The 23,656-nt window shown below is 35.9% G+C and overlaps 2 protein-coding genes across 2 annotated transcripts in view; one reads left to right on the forward strand and one right to left on the reverse strand.

The window, feature by feature from the left end:
• Positions 1–1,930: 1,930 nt before the first annotated feature.
• The window catches only part of LOC119069828 (RNA helicase aquarius), a 45,760-nt gene continuing 24,034 nt past the window's right edge, over positions 1,931–23,656 (reverse strand). The window contains exons 5-16 of the mRNA XM_037173990.1: positions 9,857–9,970; positions 7,338–7,550; positions 7,039–7,252; positions 6,765–6,813; positions 4,797–5,702; positions 4,645–4,730; positions 4,368–4,572; positions 4,174–4,309; positions 3,332–4,108; positions 2,902–3,270; positions 2,297–2,470; positions 1,931–2,233 (exon numbers count right to left, since the gene is read on the reverse strand). Coding sequence (XP_037029885.1) covers positions 1,994–2,233; positions 2,297–2,470; positions 2,902–3,270; positions 3,332–4,108; positions 4,174–4,309; positions 4,368–4,572; positions 4,645–4,730; positions 4,797–5,702; positions 6,765–6,813; positions 7,039–7,252; positions 7,338–7,550; positions 9,857–9,970 — 3,483 coding nt within the window. The 3' untranslated portion in view covers positions 1,931–1,993. The remainder of the gene's footprint in view (positions 2,234–2,296; positions 2,471–2,901; positions 3,271–3,331; positions 4,109–4,173; positions 4,310–4,367; positions 4,573–4,644; positions 4,731–4,796; positions 5,703–6,764; positions 6,814–7,038; positions 7,253–7,337; positions 7,551–9,856; positions 9,971–23,656) is intronic.
• On the forward strand, positions 14,189–15,685 carry LOC119069831 (general odorant-binding protein 19d-like). Its single transcript, XM_037173999.1, has 4 exons — positions 14,189–14,288; positions 14,972–15,139; positions 15,209–15,333; positions 15,387–15,685. Exons 1-4 carry the CDS (start codon positions 14,232–14,234, stop codon positions 15,469–15,471), a joined length of 435 nt encoding a protein of 144 aa, XP_037029894.1. The 5' UTR covers positions 14,189–14,231; the 3' UTR covers positions 15,472–15,685.

A 23,656-nucleotide genomic window follows, 5' to 3' on the forward strand; every position in this document is an offset into this window, starting at 1 on the left:
AGTGTAAAATTTTGTATGAAGCACTGTCAAGTTTCAGTACCCTATTTAGAGTACCACTTTAGCTTGAAGTGCCTTGATAGTATATATTACTACACAAGGGAAGGAATTTGATATTTTGTATTAAGATGGGCTAAAGCCCTCGGACACTTTTACTCGTCGTGATACGAAATGTCAAATTATTTCCCGAGTGTAGTATGACGTAAAAAAAAATTAGAAATATTCAAGCGCACCGAAAAGTCATATTCCGAACAAAAATAAATGGGACGAAAAAATGGGAAAAAGAGGTTTTCCTGAGTCTATGCACCCAATTTTCTAGGCCGGTTTATTTCGTAGGCCCTATAATATCCATTACCCATACTCTATGTCTCGAAGTAATATTCGGTGCAAGATTTTAAAAGTGGAATACTTCGTTATAAGACTTACTGTAAAAAAAAAGGTAATTAATCTAAGAACCCGCACAACAGACCCATCTCTCTTGGCTCAATGGTTTCACCTTATTTTTTTCTTGCGTTTGGTTCGCTTTAAGCTCAGTCTTGCTCTAATCATTCGTTAAACGTCTCACTTGTCCTTATGGATGCATTTAAAGAAAATTTTAAATGAAATTCCCTTAAAAATAGGTCTGAACGGTGCATAGCATTCATTTCAGTATATATGTGTAACAACTTCTGTATGATGACTCCAACTAAAGTTCTTTTTCCGTACCCTTGAGCTTATGTAATAATTGGTTATGGCTAAGGTATTTCACCTATCCGCACACATTATACATGGTACAAAATGATATTTTTAATTACACGGCGCTTATCATAGTTTAATGAAACCAGAGAGACGTGAGTGTGGGTACATCATACATATGTATAATTAGAGTGTGCAACTGTACAACCTCTTATATATATATATATATATATATAGATGATGTTCCGTACACATAAATATCACCATCATCAGCCCATAGTAGTAATAATAAGATGAAACACTCAATAAAATAGGATTTAGATTATGGGGTTTATGAAGGTACACTTTCTTACCTCAAGTTATATGCTCAGACTTACCATTAAATTATTTGTGGTCGAGAATTGAGCTTTACATGTACGTACATACATCATAATTTCGTATATGTACGGTTGTTCTTTGAGTAATATCCAGCTTTCGTCAGCTCTATATGTCAGTAATAGTCAGTATAGGATATAACATGATGTCTACACACCAGACTGCAACAATAAGTTTTGGTTTGGTTATTGTGGTTTTGGGGTTGAAACAATGGATTTGGTAATCGGGTTATTTCAGTTTTAAAGAGGTATTTAAGAGGAGTCTTCAACAGCACCAACATACAACAGAAATGGATTTACTAAGCCGAGGTTCACTAGCTCCGCTCTTCTATTTCTTTATGGAAAATATTAAAAATGTTTATTACGCCGGCAATATTGCAACATTTCCAAGCAACAGCATTCTAAAATCGCAACAAAATTTGTAGTTAAACAATCGGCTCATCACATCGTTTGTTTTTTTGTTTTGCTGAAGAGGATTAGGCTCTTGGTTCAATTGTATCTTTCGTGGATAGGTTTTTTTGTGGATACTTTATAATGCCATCGTAATTACAGGATTTAAATGGAAACGATACATGATTGGTGGGGTAGCGATGAATGGAAGTATTATTAGCAAAAGCAAGGAGGTCCGTACTCTTTCACTTGCCTGCTATACAGAATTGCGCTGCATTAGTTGAAGATAGTTTAGTGGCTTTCTGCATTGATTGGGATAATGCAACGTTGATGTTTTACAGAAGAATCGTGTAGTTAGTGTCAACGTCATCTGACAAAATATTTGTGGATCACAAGAATGGAACTTTTAGGGAAATTTTTCAAGGATTTGTGTCACTTAATTTGTCTTTAACGTTCACCAACTTTCGCAATTATGTATCATGAAAACTCACTCATTTTCACTGTCAATCAATTTCTTTATTGAACAGAATCAAGCAAACATCATATACGTGGTCCCGTCACTCTTCAGCCATTTGGTTGCTTTCAGTCCCTTGCTCGATCCCTTGCTCCGATTCCTTTCGCTCCAACATCGATACATCGATATCGATCTCGTTGCGTATGGTGGTCGGAACGAATTCCTTCTTTTCAGCCGGTTTGTTTTCCCGTTGCTTTTTGGCTGTTGGTATTGTGACTGGTTCTTCGGCCATTTCAACATCGTCTTCGGTGGGAATTTTTTCGTACACATCTTTGCAGGATGCCTAAGAATTCGGTAAAATTAGAAAAGACACATTTCGGGGGAAGTAATTGATTGATGGACATACCATTGCCTCCTTCATTGATTCGACTTTTTGCATGTACAATTTAAATGTGAAATCGGCCATCTGGGTCATGTTCTTTACTACCAGCGGGGTGCTTTTGATTTCCTCTGATGCTAAACGATCTGTTGGATAGGTCTCGTCTGGTAGCAAGTGCAAATCTTGCGGTCGGTTCATGAACTGTTAATGAGATTTTTTTCATTTAAAATCAGAAATTCATCAACCAGGTGGAGATTACGTGGTCTTTCGTAATAACTCCTTCGAGTAGACGAAGGACCTGATTTTTGACTAATCAAAAAGCAACAAGATTCAAATATACGAAAGCGTTGGTTAGAAGAGAGGAGAATGATGGTGTATATCTTTTTTACTGCTCTAACCAACGCATTCGTACATTTGTACAAATGACTCGCTCCCCATGCCTAAACTATTTTTTTAAATTCTAAAAAAAGATACGGGTCCAATATTTAAGCCTTCCGGACCAGAAAAACACCTATTCAGCCCAATATCCCACACTCCCCGGAGTCAGAGCAGGCCTAAACAAGAAACGTGATCACCCACAAATTTATGTCTACAAAAAACCTCCCTTCAAGTCAATATTGCAATAAAATTACCAATTTGAACACCGGCTGCAGTTCGAAGCAGTTACGAAACAGTGACGCCCGTCCGAACACGTACAATCCCAAACGAGCTCGGCTCATTGCCACAACCAGACGTCGCACGTCCCGGAAGTGGCCGACCGCTTTGGTTCGAACCAACGAAATTAAAATGAAATCGTTCTGTTGACCTTGATATTTGTCCACGGTCGTAACTTTAGATGGTCGACCGATCAGTGGATTTTCGCCACACCTTGAATTGATAACATCGCGAATCAGATGCTTTTGGCCATTGTACGTTGTTAAAATCGAGATTTTCTCGGCTGGATATCCGAGGAGTCTCAAGTACATGAACACTGCGACAATGTATTCAGCTTCGGCCAAATTCTGCGATTTGATTTAAGTGGTAAGATCGAGCAGTATTTTAGAAAGCAAATGCGAACATTACCTGATAAAAGAACGGATTCGGTTCGGATTCGCCCACCCCATTGAAATCTTCCACATTGATCAGCTGGTAATCGTATACGAAGCCCGAATTGGCTACCTTGTACTCCATTTTCTCCCTAATGTGATTCAAGTCGTCCAATTTCTTGTACCGCCATTTGTACAACTCACAAATGCTGGATCTGGCACGACCCTGACCATCTAGATCGACTGTTGGCACGCCCAATCGGACTAATCGGGTGAAAAGTGACTGTTCCATGTTGGAATACTTCTGGAACGCCATATTCTTAATGACAGGAGGCAATTGGTGATGATCTCCAATCATAATCCAACGTTTCAGTCGATTGTAGCCGTCTAAAGGATTTTGCAGCAGCAATGGAATGAACGTTTCGATTTCCAATATCTGAGCCGATTCTTCCATCAGGATGTTGTCGTATTTGAATTCCATGTTGACCAGTTCTTTACGTTTCAGTGCTGCATGCGTACATGTCATGGCAATGATTTTTGCTTCTTTCACCAGCAAATACTTGGATCGATCCAGACCACTGCGCAGCAATTCAAAAGCTCGAAACTCTTCCAGTTGGGTGAATATTTTCGAAATGTAACTGAAGCAGCCGTTCGCCACTTTTAGATCATCATCATACGACTGCCCTTTAAAAAGCGGTTCGGTCGTGTTATCGAAGAATTGCGAGAACGGAAATTTTTCGGCAAACAGATTCGGTGTGTAATTATCCGCCAGCTGACTGATTTCGCTAAGAAATTTCTCCCAGCGTGCCACAACCTAACGACGAGATTTCAAAGGCAATTGATTAACCTCACCAAACGGCTAGGAATTGCGTCAATTACCTGGTACAAATAAAAGTATCCAGCTGTTTCGCACGTGTACGACACATCGCCTGACACTTTCAACGAATCTTGAAGCTTCTGCACTTGGTTAAGTAGATCTAAACGTTTTGCCAAGACGTAATTCACGCGTCCATATCTGTAAATGTTTGTCATGTACGCCACGTGGTTACAGTATTCCCACCAATTCAACAAACCTGCTATAGTCCTTTTCCGTTTCCAGGGCCTCTTCACCATGACCCAGACGAAGTAAATGTCGTTCGTCAATGTCCAATGCCATAATTTTTTCAAACAATTGATTCAACGCCTGATTGGAGTGTGTCACGATAAGTGTCCGCTGGTTCGGATGGTTGTGATAGAGATTCGAGATGATCTGAACGGCAACATCTGTTTTACCAGTTCCTGGAGAGAAGAGAAGAAGTTGCAACTTGCATTACTGGACCGTTGCACTAATGTTTATGCTATGCCGTTTACCTGGAGGTCCCACTACTAACGTTAAACCCGGTTGCATGCCAGCCCGAATTGCCTCGATCTGAGTTGGTGTAAAACGAATGGCGTTCCTGTGATTTAACCGAAATTAATTGATAAATAAACGAACGGAGATGATGCTGGAGAAAGAAAATTACTTTTTTGGTTCATCGTAAACATACGGACCGCGATTGCTGAAGATATACGGTTCAACATTAATGACCTTGGGCAGTGACTTTTCATCATCATCATCTTCGTCGTCCATGTCGTCATCACCAGAACGCTCCACTACGTCTTCGAATTTAAGTTTAAATGGCCGAACCAATTGCGACTCGTCGTTGGTGGTAAAACGCACTTCGTAATCCGGGAAACTTTCAATTAAATGTTTAGTGTCCAAAAAAGTGTCGTTAAAATTCAACGTTTTCTCTTGATTTGGCATCCTTGTGTAATGAGCGGATCCCGGATCTCCATAACCGAGCAAAATATCATGCAACCAAGACGGCACCACACATTCGGTGTTCATCAAATGTCGAATTGTTTCCAGGACCGCTTTGAAATTGTTCTCTTTCGGCTTTCGTCTCATGATTATGTTGAACTCTTCGTACGCATCATCAGCACCTTTATGCAGTGCCTCCATATCCAATCGATATTGATTACAATCCAACCATACTCGGAAAGTCCGTTGCTCTCCGACCAGCTGTGGACGCGGATCTGGTCCATCTTCAATCACCCGACCGTTTGCATCCAGCATGCCTTCAATTTCACATCCGCGAACATTCACCAAACCTACTTGCGGTATAAACGGTTCACGATGATTGTATCGCGTTCCAATTGGTTGGGTCGGTCTAACAGTTATTAGGAAGCACACGTCATGCTTTCGCAGATTTTCCCATTCCTCTTGTATGTCGCGCCGAACACTTAGTGTGACGGATACGTCGGCTCTGACACGAGATGGCTTCTTTTCGCCTATATGTGGTTTGGACACTTCAACGACAGCAAATGATGCTATGGGTAGAGCCATTCGAGCCCATCCTCCGAAAACGACTTCATCTTCTTCCGATTTCCTGCAGGAAACGATTTAACAAGATCACATCAACAGTTTGATTAGAATTTAATGGAGACGATGGAATAAATAAGCACAACAACTCTGAGTATTTTAATTTGTACAGATCGGTGTCCCTAATAGAAAGAAAAGTGTGCGGTGAAAATGGACGGTCGTGTTTTTCTTTTCGCTCCGCAATTTTTGTGAATTTCTCGGTTTATTTGGGGTGAAAATTGTTTCCGAGGGATGTGTGTACGATTTAAAGTTAGCTGGAACTGTCCCGTGTGTGAATAATGTGAAGTGTGAGCGTGAGTGCTGCGTGAATAGCCGGTTAAGTCGGTCTTTGGCGCCGTGACAATGCGATGCAAAATGAGTGAACTGCACAATGCTAAACGCTGAGATTGCTACGGTATGGTATACGTTCGCCCATGGCATCGAAGCGAGATGCTGACGGATGATCTTTCTAACATGTATATTGTATGAAAACTGACCCCTCGACCCTACGTAAGAATCATCTCGAGCAAAGGCTCCGGCGAGCGGTTCATCTCCCTGCTGCCAATCTTCGGGTCTACGAACGTTGTTATTACCGTACCCGTAGGCCCGTCGTTGGCTAGAACAGTCGACTTTATAAACGGACTCAGGTAACTGGACGAATACAGGTAATTTAATGAATGCAGTGGGATGACAAAGCAGGTAACAGGTAAATTTTCCTTGCGGCATTATATTGTGTCGGACTGTATTGCAAGCCTATGAATGATATATGCAAAAGTAGCTAGTCCAGTCACTTAGTCCGGCGACGGTGATTGTTGTTAGTCTTAAGTTTAACACATTTCGGATGGCGGTCCGGCGCTGTTCAATACATCGATACGATGTACACACAGAGTAACAAAGTATTGAACAAGGAGGGCAAAAAGGGGGATCCAAGTGGGTCATTCCACTGTGAGTGATTCAACGTTCAAGCTCTTCCGGAAAGACCACAGGGTCCTATTCGAAATGTGCAAGGTCAAGGTCAAGGTCAAGGAGACGATGGAATAAATAAGCGATCGAAAAATGTTCGAAAGACAGGTAAATTCAAAAGACTTACCAAGGCAGCATTCTGCTGACTGCGTCTTCTATGTCCTGGCGAATTTCATCTGAAAAATATATCGAACATTAATGTCTCCAATCCAATGGCGTACGACGTCTGGGGAACGCAAATGGATTATAAAAAGGGTACTTTTATGAGTAAACATTTCTCACAATTTTCGTGAAAGCATTTTTTTCTTGTGAGAAAATTTATTCAATGAACTGAGACTCAAAGTTAAAGGAAACGCCTTTACTCAGACATAGATTATGTTTAAATCCAATTGCATACGTACATGTCGATTCCAAGCGGAATAGATTGAAATTCCTCAGCAAATAATCGTGCAACGTAAGAAACTGCAAGTTAAGCTTCGGTAAAGCTAGACAGCCCTCTCCCGAAAAGTATTCGGTTGGCACAATATTTTCGTCCCAAATAATGTCGTCTGTGGGATATAGCGGCATTTCATTCAACGCATCCAATTGCGATACGCGCCGTTCGTGTCGTGATATCTATTGTTCATTATTTTAAACAAACGAAATTATTTTAGTCACCGTGTTTCATTTACACATCTATTTATAATGCGGCTTTATTTACCAAAAGTTCTCGCAGAAAATTGTCATCCACACGATGCCAATCGAATGGACTTTCCAGTTGATCGGGAATTAGATTTAAGTAGCAGGCAATTTCTCGTAAATTCTTAGCGTCCAATGCACCGAAATGTTTAATCAGTTTCTCGCGCGTATCAACATTACCAACGTTTGTCAGTGCAAACAGTTTAAGATCGGGAAATTTGGCAAATGCAGCACGCTGAAATAACAGTTACCAGTTGAAACAATAAATTAAAAATTAATCCAGAAGACCGGAAGTACGTCACGGTCACAATGGTTATTCCTTTCTCTGCGTTATTGCTAAACTTAATATTTAATTTCCACAAGGTGAGCAAACAATTCAGAGCAAATGTTATCGCTGGTAAGTGACTCATTAATTGTGTACGCACGCACAGTACACAGAGAGAATTTTGAGTTAAACTATTAATTCGACGAAAGATGTTTGTTAGGATTTCCTGTAGAATGTCGAGATGGATATTGATGTGACTGTGTGTCAGCGACCTATCAAAACTAAATTGCTTATGTGGGTGGTACAAAAAAGATGGCAATATGACCATTCGTATTTCATCTCATTAAAGTTCGGATTAATTTAAGCGGGCTTTTAACACAAAATAAACCGATGATAAGTAGGATAAATAGATGGAAAACTGATAGTGAATCAACCTACAAAGCAGCGTGTCATTAAATTTTTCTACCATGTCTATTGTAAAGCTGAAACAGCTCATAGTTGTATCTTCTTCTACAATTGCCGTTCACATTGACACCTTCAAAAATTTATCGAAGAATTCTACATTAGTTTGAGCTCATGTAGCAATTCCCCTGGCATGAGCTACACATTTCTACCATGTTTTTGTAAAGCTGAAACAGCTCATGGTTGTATCTTCTTCTACAATTGCCGTTCACATTGACACCTTCAAAAATTTATCGAAGAATTCTACATTAGTTTGAGCTCATGTAGCAATTCCCCTGGCATGAGCTACACATGGTCAAATTCATCAAAATAAATCGATTAAGATGGCTCGGTCATATACAAAGAATGAATGAGGAACGTGTACCACTGAAACTGCTAAATACAAATCCCGATGGTAGTCGCAGAGCAAGAAGACCGAGAGCGAGATGGAAAGATGCAATTGAGTCTGATCTGAAACTACTAAGAGTGAGCGACTGGAGAAACCAATAGTAGGTTGTAGTGCCCGCCTAAGTAAGTAAGTAAGCTCAAACTAATGAAATTTTTTTGCTGTAATCCAAGAAATTAGTCCAACAATAAGCTTGTGTATAAGGATCCACATTTTGTGATTCCTTAACATAAATTCACAAATTCTATTTCTAATTTATGTCGTTGCAAAGAGATGTTTTTGAAGAGTGGTTAATTCTCTAAGGCAATTGCTGAAGGTAAAACAATTTCTTATTTTGCATCAACCACTCGTCTAACCAAGTCCAGGTCATATTTTAGGAAAAATTCATTCAAATTCTCGAAAATTCCAAAATTCTGGGCTCTCTTTAATATTAGCCGATTGTAATCGAATTAGAAAAGGTCATAGAAAAAACGGAGGTACTTCATTCTACTGTTATTTTAGATAAACAGATAAAGCGTGACGGAAAAATTAAGGAATTTTCGGGAATTTAATTCCCATAAAATAGGCCCTGCGTCCAACCCAAGATTTCTCTCTGTGTTTGTTTCAAATGAATCGATAAATCCATGGTTTATGTCTCGTTAAATGTATGATAAACGAACCAAAAATTACTAATCGAACATGTATAGCTCATCAAATGCACAGAAAATTCCGTAATAATATTTTAAATATCCGCGCACTAATTGTCACAAATTATTTTTGAATTAATTTACAATCGTCAATTGTGTTGGTATTACATTATATTTCGCTAATAACCGAATCTGTCACACAATCAAATTACCATTGATTCCAATATTTTGTCGTAGGCGACAATTCGTTAATTAGGACGCTAGTCTTTATTTGGTAATTTTGTTTTTTTTTTTTTTTGGAGACAGTTGAAGGTTTTACTAATATTCATAGACAACAAACGATTCACATTAACCCTCAAAGAAAAATTGTTTCTAACAACTTTTAATACCTTTATTTTTCCTAAGACGCACGATCTAGTTTCGTCTATGGAAGAGAAGCATCAGCGGAAACCTAATTAGCAAATAAGTTCGTGTTTCTCGCTACTAATTGGTAAAGCTGTACGAGACAAGTTTTCCTTTGAACGGTATAATGAAATTTTGTCGAATAAACACTAGAGCACCAACAAGCGCAGAACAATCCTGGTTGTAGGATTAAAAATGTGAAAATTGTGTTTTCTCTCTCGATTGAATAGAAAAGGAATTGACGGCGAAAGAATTAATATTCGAACTATTTTACCGACAGCGCAGACCAATACCGACTTGTTTGTTGTTATTTTTTAAGTACCTTCGCTTTACTCAATCAATCCATAAACAAACAAGCATTTACGCGATTCATATTTCATTCACGTATTTGTTTTGCTTACCTGAAGTGATATAATTTTCGAATAGTGAATTTGTGTCATATCATGGTCAGTAAGTGCGTCACCAGATTCATCATTGATCTCAAACCGAGAATAGAATCTAAGCATTTCCAGAAGCTGCAAAATAAAAGAAAAAAAAAATAAAATCTCTCAATTCATTTCGTGTATTTTTCAGGTTTTTTTTTTCATCCTTCATGTCTATATATCTACTCATGTCAGATTTATAAACTGTGAACAGAGCATTCAGAATTGTATTTTATTTGACTATTCTGCGCAATATAACGTCCACTTAACAATCCTACACTAAAATCAATTATCTCATTATAAATATGAGCAACGAATCATTTATGTTTATGTTTCCTACGGGCTATGTCTAACAACCACTCAAAACATTTATCACATTTATATCAATTAATAACTCACGCACTAGCACATGGTTACACATAAATCAAAAATAAATGCGAATTTTCATAAAATTAAATGGGCTTTTAATTAATTAGCTTATTTTCGGTTGCAACGTAATTCCGACTGGGATATCTTGCTTGAAGTGGAACCATACGATATAGAGAAGAGAAACAATTCTCGAAATAAATTACATTGCCATAAGTCAAATTTTTTGAATGTAGCCACTGAAAGCGTATTAATATAATAAGAACATTAAAAACAGAGAGAGATAGAGAGTGAGAGAAACGTCGATCATTAATATAAAAATTTTACCATAGAAGAATATCGCAACAACTAAATTCATTAGATAAATTGGCCACTGGTAGTTATATATTTTTGGTAATTTACAAGAACGTTAAGTCAGATTGAACCGAAGTAGTACAATTTATTAGAAACATTAGGTTCTTGTATCCAGACCAGATTTTGCATTATCTCTCTTAGGTGGCAATCAATGACCGAATACGAACCGAAAAATTTTAATGCTTTTGTTTGTAGTACAACAAAACGAAAACAATGAGAAATTGTTATATGACTGTAAATAGCAAAATTTTGCTTGCATATGCCGCAAGCATATTTGACTACAGTAACACCAGTGGATTATCGTGCTATATGTGCAACTGTTATTGAATGTGCTTTCAGTTCTTTCAGTTCATTCATGAGACATACATTACATTTCTAAGATACCGTCTACAAAAAGCGCACAAGGGTTGAATCGTTGAATGGATTAAAATCCATGAGTCTCTAACGCTTTCCTTAACCTCTTAACCTTTTAAAAGCATTATTGGTGATTTGCAAGTATAATATGCTACCAGAAGCAGATCCTCAAAAGGTAGAAGGAATTGGACATAAAGAACTTTGTAATTAAAGTACTTCGTACTTTGTACGTAAAGTATTTAGTACGAAAAGTACTTTGTACGTAAGGAACTTTATACGTAAGGTACAGCTGAATTTTTTTATAAAAATAATTTTGACAGACAGGCTTGTATGGAAATCAAACATAACAACGAAAAAAATTTTGAATTTTCAGACAAAATTCAAATATTTAACGGTCAAAAATTATTTTTATAAAAAAGTTCAGCTATACTTTATACGTAAGGTACTTTCTACATAAAGTACATAGGGAAATAGTGCCAGTCAGATGCGAGTAATAAGTATATGTCGCAAAAGTCTGGTGAAAAACATACATCTAATAAACTTGGGATCGCCACTGCACTTTAAAATACGATAGCTCTATGCGGTTACAAGTGTGTTATGTTTCAAGAGAATTATAAACGTTGATGATTCATCTGTTGTAAGCTAAACAATCATTCTGCTAAGGGGTCGTGCTGTAAATTATTTCTAGGAAGACATGAAGAAATTCCCATTAGTGGAGAAAAAAGATTAAGATGAGCTTTCCCGGTGTGATATCTGAACGCAAAGTTATATTATTCTCATCTCGTTGGTAAGTAAAAATTCATGAATATTCAAAAAAACAATATTTTTTTTCATTTATTAAAATAGAGCCAGAGGCATTAATTTCAGCATAAATTTGCTTTAGGTGTTTTTAAGCTGATCCACACATACATTAAAAAATACTGTTGAAGCTACTACACGCGAGCAAATTAATGCTGAAACTTCACTACCTCGAACTGTTCACAACAAAATCACGAATAATTAAAAATGCTCACTTCAATGAACTTTAACAGGAGTGTGAATGTCACAACTCCAATAAAATCAGGAGACACTAGTGAAAACAACAATAAATTCTCGTTAAAAACACAAGATCTGTACGGATAAATAATTTTATTTGCGTTGTATACGAACCTCTTAAGCACGTTTCTTGTAACATCAATGAAACTTTTTTGCACTGTATTTTCTTTTGCTTCAAAATTTTAAAATATTTCTTTTAGTACCAATCGACGACGTCAGCGAAACTTAGGCATGAATTTGCTTGAGTTATTTTTCAGCTGGTTCATTCATACAAACAAAGCTGATCATACGTTCTTATACAGTTTTAACACTACCACGCGCAGTGCATTCGTGTAACTATCTCACCAGATAAATAAGTGTAAGTGTAAGTGTAAGACCTTTGGTTTGCACGATTGGACCAGCTGAAGTCAATTCATGCCCAAATTTTCTTGACGCCCATTCAAAGAATTCTTAACAAACTTGAGAGGATTAAGGAACATATATGTAACAAGTAGGGAGCTTTAAACCATGTAAGTACCATGGACCAGGGCCTATTTTAAGGAAATTAAATTTCCAAAAATTCTCAAATTTTTCCATCACTTTTCGTCAATTCATCTAAAAACACATCAGATTGCATCATCGTAAATGTTGTTTTTACTGCTTTTTTAGTTGTTTTTCATATCTTTGAGCTTAACTGATTACTTCGGAATTAGATCTAACAGAAAACAAAATTTGGAAATTTTTTGGAATTTTTGTGAAATTTTGGAAATTTTTGGAAATTAAATTCCTTAAAATAGGCCCTGCCATGGAAGTAGAACCTGCACCTCTCAACGTGACATTCTTTAAAAGTGACTGTTCTTGTAGAAGCATCATGAAGCGTTAAATGGATATTGTGGTGCTGTTCGCAACTGTTTCAATCTCTGTCTTTTAACAAGCAAAAACAGAGACATCATAGCTAATTTTGTACAAAGTGAATAGATTTGGCATAATATTTCATCTATGTGCCGGGACTACTCACACCGGCAGAGAAGAAAACGTCGTTCACTTGCAGTATTGAACAAAGCATTATCGATTTCCTCTAAATATTATTACAGCAATGTGACTCTAATGAAAGCATTACGTGTAAACAAGTATTATTGCTGCTTGAATAATCCCTCATAGTGATGTACATGGTAAAATTGTTTGTAAGATTTAAAACACATTAATGACCATAACTTTTACATTGAGAACGCCATTAATAAAACTTTGTAGAGTAACGCTTCAAGTTTTCGTTTATTATTATTCTACTTACTCTAAGACCACTTGATTGCTTCGCATAAGGCAACTTATTTCCCTGTAATGATATTTTATTGCACAAAATGTAATAATTTTGCAGTTGCATTTGCAGAGATTCTGTGTTATAGAAGTTTATAATTTCAAAGTCTAAATCTTGTTACGGCGCGCATTTTCGATGTAAATTAAAAGTTTGCCTGGTAAAACTTCTATGACGAACGGTCTAGCAAACAAAATCAACACACAAATAATAAAATTATCGTATTACAGTTTCAAAGAGAGATTATTCGTTTATCGTACCCTGGGGTCGTTGGATATAAAAATTTCGATATATTTTGCTTGTATGTCATGAGTATACTCGAACACTATCGTCCACAGCGATATCAATATTTTCTTTCTAATATTTAAACCAGTGGAAGTATATCCCTGATTGTGAGTGACATAAAATTGTCTTGGGAAAATTGACGACAGCATCATCAGCATCGCGTTCACAATTGGATCTTCCATCCGGAAGTATTCCTTTAAAAAAAAATTAATGCGGCAATGATAATGATACTGTCAGACCAGATTTAATGTTCAGTTAAAGTACTGTTAGTAAACAATGATAAACAAATTCGACGTACTAGACGTTTTCGTTCAATGTGATTACCTCGATGGCTACATTTTGCACAATATAAAGATCGTCCAATGATAAACTATTAATATTTTGACTCAGTAGTTGCAATAATGATAATAATTAACCAAAAAAAAGAAAACAAAACCAAAACAAACATTGAAAATTATAGATTCCGTTTCCCTGTATGTTGTATTTATGGATATTGTGTCTTCAGTGAAGAGGAACTTAGAATGACTTTAAGAAAATGAATTCGAAACAATTCCCCGACGAACAACAATATAAATAAGAAATTTGATTGATTGAGTTATTAGTTTGTGTTTATTGCTTGATAAAGCTACTGGGCTTAATTTTGTGCGTAAAATTTTGAAAAATCCAAAAATGAATATCCTTCTTAAAGTTGTGCTATTGGTTTGTGTGTTAAAGGCTAGTGGAAAGGTAACTAAAGACTATAAATTTTCTCGGTCTACTGCTTCGTATGTGAAGTGCAGAAATCATTCAAAGAAAATTGTCTGTTCGCTGTATAGATATACAATTAAAATCCGGCCGGTAGCTCTTGTTACAGTCATGAACACCTAAAGGAAGCTTCGTGTCATCAATCTCTTATTTTTAATAGTGCAATTTGTGCCACATATTCACTGGTGTTTCACATGTGTTTAGGTCACAATATATGAATGTGTGGAACAAAGTGGACTTGGAATTTGAGATTTCCGATGAAAAACGATTCTTTATGGGCGGTATTACCAGATTTGTTCAGAATCTTTTTCAGATTTATCATTTCCGTGAACAGTCCGTTGTCTGGTGTTCATGAGGTATTTTACGAAAATTTTCCGAAAAATTATGAAGCTCTTCTCAATTGACATCAATTGACAGCCTTCGTAAAAACTTGAAAGATTTTTATCTTAAACAAAGAAAGATTTTAACAAACTTCTGTTGGACCTCATTTGTACAGCTAATTAGAAAATGAACAGACAGAAAATGGTTGAAACAACACAAGTAATAGATATATTGATATCGTGATAAGGCCAATCGTTTGTAAAAGGTTTATTGGTGTTAATTAGGAGCCACTCCCCTCCAATTTGTCTAATTTGGAAGAAAATCTAACACTCTCCTTTTTGCAGCCAATAACACCGGAAGAGGGTCAAGCAATGTTTCTTGATATTCTAAATAATTGTAAAGGAGCAGAAGGTGCAAGTGAAGACGATGCACTAGGTATTATGACACATTCGATTCCAACGACTAAAACCGGCAGCTGTCTAAATATTTGTGTCATGGAAAAAACTGGAATCGTAAGTTGCTTTTATCGCTGTCGGCATTATCAAACAAAACAATTAACCGAAAATGTTCTTATCAATCAGGTAAAAGATGGCAAATTTTCGCTTGAAGGTGCTGTTCAAATTGCTGGAATGGGTGGCGATCCACAAAAAGCGACAAATATTGCCACTTTGGGGGCTGAATGTGTGTCTCTTGTTGGAGCTGATCGGTTTGTTTCATTAATATTGTTTTGAATATTTTTTCTTACAATTAATTTTCCAGCTGTGACCTTGGAACAAAAATTATGGAATGTTTGCATAAAGGATCTGCGGCATTGGGAATTAATCCAGCCACTGATTTAATGTAAATATTCGAAAATTTGATTGATTAGCCAAAGCTTCGATGATCGATGCGCTACAATGGACATGAGTGCAACCTGAATATTAGGTCATTATGATTACTATCGTATATCGACTGCAGACTACATTCACCACTTCAAATCAAGAGAATTTCATAAATGATTTATCATCTCCATCCTTTTGAAACCATTGTCTTAAGTAAACTGAATATCACAAAATGCTCAATTGAAAATCGTTTCTGTGTTTTTTTCTCTCTTCAATTAACTAAGCCCATAAAGTGTGTGTTCGCATTTTCAGATTTCAACTTTAAATTCTATACAAAATTATTCCCTTGACTGAAAGTCATGGGTCTTACGGATGATAAACACCCTAAAATGTTTGTCACACAATGATCACTACTATGATTGAAAATGCATGAATGTATGACCAAAAACCTTAAATACAGAAAATGTTTGTCACACTTTGATGATTCGTTAACTTGAGTAATTTTCAACGGATTTTCAAAAACTTTTTTTTAATCGACGGGGAATTAAATTCCTCAGGTTAAGTTCGAAGATGGGCTATTACGGTCGGGTGTTCTTAGAGATATTCCCAAAAGAATTTTTGTCTCGTCCCTTGATTCCACGATAACTCGAGTAGTTTTCGACGGATTTCCAAAACCTTTTTTTAATCGACGGGGAATTAAATTGCTGAGGCTAAGTTTCAAGATGGGTCGTAACGGGCTGGTGATCTTAGAGATATTCCCAAAAGAATTTTTGTCTCGTTCCTTAATAACACGATAACTTGACGTAATCCTCAACGGATTTCCAAAAACTTTTTTTTAATCGACAGGGAATAAAATTACGAAGGCTACGTTCGAAGATGGGTCGTAACGGGCTGGTGATCTTAGAGATATTCCCAAAAGAATTTTTGTCTCGTTCCTAGATAACACGATAGCTTGACGTAATCCCCAACGGATTTCAAAAACTTTTTTTATTCGACGGGGAATTCCATTCCCGATGATAAGTTCAAAGTTGGGCTATGACGGTCGGGGGATCTCAGAGATATTCCTAAAAGAATTTTTGTATCGTCCCGTGACATTATCGTGTTATTAGTTGAGTAATTCTTAATGGTCCACAAAATACAATTATCCCACTAAGAAAGACATTTTTGGGTTAAGCTCGTTAATGGAATATACTGGAGTAATATTCTAGGATTCATTCCAAAATTTTGTGTGTGTAATATCTTTATATCGATGATAAGAAAAAAATTAAAGTTTGGACGAGTGTGAACTTTGCACACTTTGCTCGTAATCACACGAGTTTCATTTTTATTCAATATGTAAGCAAGAAATTCGCCTCTTTCCAGGGTCTGTATCTCGTGCTGCCTTTTTGATGGTATCTTTTCATCAGAATCCTTTTTTCAAAACACACGACCACGAATGTATTAGCTTTCAACAGAAAGTAGATTTGGTTGTAGTCACTTGACCAGTTCTGAAAAAAGTGACCAGTGTAAATTTTCATAAACTGCTCAGTTTTCTCAGGGTTGGTCAAACTGCTACAACCAAATCTATTTTATGTTGAAAGCTAACACATTCGTGGTCGTTATTGCGGTCGTACATACTTGAAAAATGATAATTTTGGTGGAAATATATCACCAAAAGACAGTATTTTAAAATCACCCAAATGTATACTTTTCAGCAAATCATCGATGCCTCTTAAGTACTGAAAATACGTATGAGCCAGTATATGATCAAGTGCTGGAATTTCTCATATACGTGTTTTGTATCGAAAGTAGGGTACGCATACCCTGGTATACGTTTATATACTTTTAGAGTGATTTTTTTTTGCTCGGATTACAAAAATCTTCTTGAGAAAAGTAGTCAGTCAGTCAAGGGATCTGACCCATCCAAAAGATGGGGCCTAGTGTCGTGTACGTGTCCACAACGAGACTGGACATTACGGATTTTCGCGTATTGTTGCATCGAGAAGAAACTTGAAACTTTGTCCGGTAAAATTCTTATTTAAACACAGTAGATACATACGATTAAGCAGTTGTTACATAACTTTGTCCAACGACACTTTTTATTTGTCTTAAAAGATACAGAAGAAGCACAGTCCATCTTTGTCCAAATTTAGATTTAAATTGAATATGGAGTAGTTATTTTATCGTTTAAATATTGTCATTAGATAGTTCGAAATTCAACACTCATAATTCGATTGACAATGACTATGAGTAATTGTCAATGCTAGAAATTCCCACACTCGCAATACCTTTTATTATTTTCCACAATACAACGAAGCATTGTATGATAATCGGCGGCATCGACAATTGCATTGAAAATCTGCGGGATGTTTTTCATGCAAATGGTTCGAGGAATTTACTGAATTTACGATATATCGACACTATGCAAATTAATCCAATTCCAGCAATTGAATCATTTAATAATGATGCTGGAATTCCAAATAGTTATGGTGCGGGGCAAATAATTTTAATTTGAATAAAATTTACTTGAATTCGAGGACTCTCACATTAGTATACTCCATCAGTTTATCGCATAACCTGCGTTAAAAATAATTAACCCCAAGCGTCGTAATAACATTATACTCCAGCATTGTTAGATGAACCATGTTTTTTGGCAAAGCACCTGGCATAGTAATAGAGAATTACCTATGTCAAATACAGTAGTTTTTAGTCCGATTCGCCATTTACGTCCTCTACGTAAATGAGTCTTTGTGGACTGAGCTTCCATCAGAGATTGAACGTATGAATCAATTTACAATTTTCATGACATGACATATTGCACGGTTGTGACTTAGTACTCGATTATTTTCTGCCACTAATATACTAGGCGATTTGTGTGACTTGTTGTTGGAAATTAAATTTCTTGGAAATAATCGCAGACAGAAAAGTACAAGAACGTATTAGAAATGATTACTGATAAATATAGGTCGATGGAGCGGTGCGTTAATTAATCACCTTTGCCTCTTGTTTACCATCTAAATGACGCAGTTTGTTTGTAAACAAGGAAATCCGAAATTTATAATGAATTCAGCTTGACTAACTTTTTAAGGCAGAATTACTATCTGCGCGCAACAACCAAACAAATAATAGTTCTCCGACAAACACTGATTCACTCAAAGTTGTTTTTTTCTCGATTTTATTTGTTCGGATCTGCTTGTACTTTGTTACAACGACGTGTTGTTTAAAGATTGGACGATTAGCATTTAACGTATGGAAGTGGATTTTGTTGTTTTGCAATTTTTTGTCGTATTGTTTTGGTAAATCAGTGTTTACAGTTGGTATATTATCGAAATGGACTTCCAAGAATGTTAAATGCATGTTGAATTTTCGTATCAATTTTCGTCTAGCAATCACATTCATATAAAATAGTCGGAAAATTCACGATACTGAATTTAACTTACTGGCCACTCAAGTTCCATGTTCATGCTAGAAGCAGTGCTGTGAACTCATACAAATTTCATTGTTTAGAGATCGTGGACATTTCAATCTAGTTGTTGACATAGAAATATGTCGTATTTCAATTCTCGGTGGCAAACAAGCTAAGCACCTGGCATAGTAGTAACATATTGATAATGTCAGATAGTATAATATTTGAACTGCATCATGCAGCATGTCCACTATGTTAGGTGAAGTGAAACATGTCATTATACAAATATAAAAAATGGGGAAATGTACAAATATATGGATATCCAGCGGGCTGATTCTTACGGATATAGGTTCAAATGTTTCTTTAAGTTATCCCACATTTCACACATGGTTTCCATATCAAAAACTTTTCTTCAATTCCGTTTCAAAATCTAGTTCTAATCTCTTAGTTCTTTCAGTTATCATCGTTACGTTTCCTATTCCAATATCTATGTCCATTACAAAAATATTCCCCATTTATCATCGCACAAGAGTTTCTTCACTTCGAACAGCTAGACGTATATTCCTTTCTTCGAGTATATTTTATGTTTTCTAATGTATTTTATCAAGACATCTCTTTCAATTTTTCATTCATATACGGACAAGAAAATCGTATCGAATGTCTTAAAGGTTTTACTTTAAACTTAAGAGAAGTTCATCTGTATGTAAACCCAATAACATTTTAATTTGATTAGAAGATGACTTTGAAATCTTTTAGTTCCAAACAGTGATTAAGAATCAGTGTTCTTCGAAATATAAGAAGATTAAGGATCCTATCCTATTCTATTCAGTCTGAAACTGATCTACACGTTAAGAACGAACGCTATTTGGAATTTTCAATCCTTCACAAATCAATGAGTTTCACACTGTCCCTGTGGCTCTCAATCTAGGTGTGAGAAATGAAGCATTGTTTATCGAAACTTCCCAAACTTTGGGTAAATTTGTACATTTACTCATCCAAAGTTGAATTACACCACCATCTTCAGCCTTCAATGTGATTTCAAATTTCATCGAAAATCCGAATTTTCACAATAAATAAACTTTGTTCAAGCTATCATCGGAATCCTTCAAAACGCTATTAACATCCTGCTGTATGTTCCCCAAATCGAATGTAAACCACAGAATATTTCAATCTTGTCCGATTTCCTCTGTTCATCATTAAATCATCCGTGCATCAACATTTTCTGAGTGCATATTATGTATAAGTATATAAACATACAATTAAACCACAAAAAAGTGTCATAAACATCAGTTCAATCGAAAACTAAGAAAGAATTTATAAACGATTCGAACTTGAAATTTGAACTCAAAACAATCGACAATGGAACATTAAATTCATCGTCGTGGTTGTAAATAATATAAATCAAATCGTCAAAATTTATTATATAGAAAGCAATTAACCAAAAAAAAAACTTTAACGATTTAAATGCGCCTCTTCATCAATTTTATCGTATTCAATGGTAATTCCTATGATTTGTTATGTGTCTATTTCTACTGCTTAATAACTTTTATGTTAAAGGTCATGCGATTAATAAAAATTATTTTCAACCGAAAAGCATCATAATTATGGTTCGGTTGAGTAAATAGATTATTTAATAGAAAATTTATTAAAAGACGAGAGAAAAAAAATTGGCAAATTTTTATTTGATTTTTTTTAGTCATTGAAATTGCATCGTAAAAATTTGCCATTGTATTTTGGAAAGTATGACGTAAGTACGTAAAAATGAGGTTATTAGTGATGCGTATTCTGTAAAAAAAAGTTACCATCCATTCCATATGCACAGAATGTTTGTGTGAACAGGTAGAATAAGACTGGGTTGGGTTTTATCAGTACATGATAAGGTAATGCTTCAGAAAACGTATGATGCAAAATGTGGTAACATTTTTCAACGTATCGACCGAACTGGCCTTTCATAGTAAATATATAGTTTGCAGTTCAGTTTTAAATTAATTTCCTATCAGGCGCAGGATCGTAGCCAGACAGGGCGGGCTTAGAGACGACAAATTTTTTTTTAACTTAGAAATTGATGAAAAACGGGTATTGGACAAGTCTCAACGGCCCGCAGAAAATTTGTTGCCTCTTTTATTTTCGGAATGTTTGACAACTTTTACAAAAATCACACAAAGAAATTCAATGTTACAAAGTCTCAGTTTAACAAAGTTAAAGTCAAGTTTTCTTTAGTATTCTCTTGTCTGTTCTGGTTTTTGCACTTCAGAAACGTTTTTTGATACATTTTCAGAGCCTTTGTTAGCTAAAAAATACGAAATCAAGTCAGTTTTGGTGATGTATTGGAGAAATCAGGTGGAAAATGCTCATGCTAAAAATATCTGTAAAGGGAGTACACTTCCGTTGCGGAAGTTCCATACTACAGTTAGATAGTGCAAGGTTAATTATTCCATCTGTAAATGGTACAGTCACCTAATGTCTTGGACTCATTGGCAATTGCTAAGGGTAAGGGAGATGTAAGGGAGTCTGCAATCAGTCTAAGAAGTGACAATTCAGTGAAGAAAATGTTTTAACAAAAGAGAACAGGGACAAAATTCATGTTTGCATTGTCCAAAATATCATTTCTTCATATGTATCCCTATCGCGCAGAGCGCATTTTCTCACTTCTGTGACTACATTGCTGAAACAAAATCCATAATAACATGAAAGTGCGAAGATTTCCAATAAAGACATTGACATTTTCACCAAAGCACACCCAAGACGAGAAAAAATGCAATGAAAAATCGTTCATGGGGATCTGGTGAGTAAAACAAAATTGCATGCGAAATTATGCATAGATGTTACTGAAAAGAAAAGGGTTTTTTTCTCGGTATTGAAATTTCTTTGGGTTGGCTTGGTGGTTGATTCGAAGGTCCTTTGTAATCGGACGATAGTGAAATGGACTTTTAAAGAAAATTTTCTAAAATGAGAAGTAAACATTCTGTGCAATTTGTCCACGAAATTATGCATACATAAAATTCATAAAATGCTTTAAAATTGGTTTTTCTTACATCCATGAATCTTTCACCACTGGCACTTGCAATGCTCAACACCAAATTCTATAGACAATTTATTAGTCCCTAGATGAACATTTTATATAAACGAAAAAAAGGTTTACTCTTTCATAAAGCCTATTCATTCTGTGCAATGTTTGTTTTTTTATTTATTTATTTTTGTCACTTCGAAGTAAGCGGAATGTGTAGTCGCTATGTTTGTTTCAAAAAAATGTAAAACATACCACTCAGGAGGGAAGCACGAATTTTATACTGTTCGATAGTCCGAGTTAAATTGTAAAGTCTCAAACGGCCTGTACAAAACCGAAACGATATCTGACTTTTCGTCAGGCACATTTTAACTGATTTTACCATTTCACAGACCGGCACTGTAACAAAAACGAAATTAAATTTTCCGTACGTTTTTGTTGATTTTTGTTTTGCTGTGATTGTAATTAAAAGTTGGCATGATGGTACTACAGTTTAATTAGCGTTCGCATAGAACGTGTATGGCTAATAAATTTCTGACTGCATTCAATTAGACTTGTAAGCGTTGAATGGAGTATGTCATTCAATTAGTGAATAAGGTAATTGCAATAACATTATTCGCGACGATATAAATGCTAAAATGTTTATTTTGGAAGTGAGAGATACAATGATAGGGATTTCTGCCGGCAGCATCATTGTAAACAGAATTAACACGAATATAAACCAAATTGAAAAAATAGAAACATGTAAACGATTATTTAGTGATCGCTTGCTTATTTGGCTTGGTATTCTAAAACTGTAGTTGCTTGCTAGTTCCCATACGATTGATTGGTTAGTTGGTCGGAAGCTGAGCACTTTTATTTGCACCAGACTGACTGCAAATCTATGGATTTATCACATCATAGTAATCGGTCACGCAATGAAAAACTCAACAGTTGAGTCAAAAGACTTTATCAGAAAATTTTATCTTACCAAAAAGGAGGCTTTCGTTGGCCACTTAAAATAGCTTCTGTTTAGTAAATTGTTTTGATGGACTGACCCAAAGTCATCAAACCAAACCATTTGCTTATAAGATAGTGATTTGAGCTTGTGACATTCAGATCTCTGGCTGTACACATTTAAATTTGTGTCGACCAAGGAGGTCACAGCAAGTTTGAACTAAAGGTCAGATCTAACAAATTTAAAAAAAGGAACCTGAAACCGGTTTCATTCAAAACTGTTAACTGACCTGTTTCGAGCTTTATTTTAAATATATTTTAGAGGGTACGACTCGTTTCTTCAGATCTACACAACAAATTTTCTGAACTTTGGTAATTTCTTCGAATCGCAAATATAGTGCCACATGTTCCTTTACAAACTAGTGATGCTTATCCACCAATGTTTCAATAAATTGTTGTCTCATTGTGGAATTATTGGAAATTCGCTGATAAAAAAAATTTGCGTGTCGTAAGCTCAAATACAGAACACATTTCCAAAGCATTGACAGTGCTGTGTGATGAACTCCACGTGCATTCGAGTGCCGTTCGCTTTTCCCACAACGTAACTGAACATCTCAATATTCATTTTCTTTTATGAACTCGATTACATTATCACCGTTTACCTATGAAAGCTTTAAAGATTGCCAATAAAGCCTGTTGTTGTTTGTTTGTTTATCGTTCTATTGAATCATAAGGCACAGAGTCGATTAATGTTATATTTTCCGGAAAATCGGTCAACTCAATGAACAAGCAATAAATTGGTGAATGAGTGTATTGCCAGTAATGCAGGTCAGTATGTAACTATTTTATTGTAAAAAACAACAATATGTTCAACCTGTAA

This window comes from Bradysia coprophila (genome assembly GCF_014529535.1).
Source record: "Bradysia coprophila strain Holo2 chromosome X unlocalized genomic scaffold, BU_Bcop_v1 contig_39, whole genome shotgun sequence".
Taxonomy (NCBI): domain Eukaryota; kingdom Metazoa; phylum Arthropoda; class Insecta; order Diptera; family Sciaridae; genus Bradysia; species Bradysia coprophila.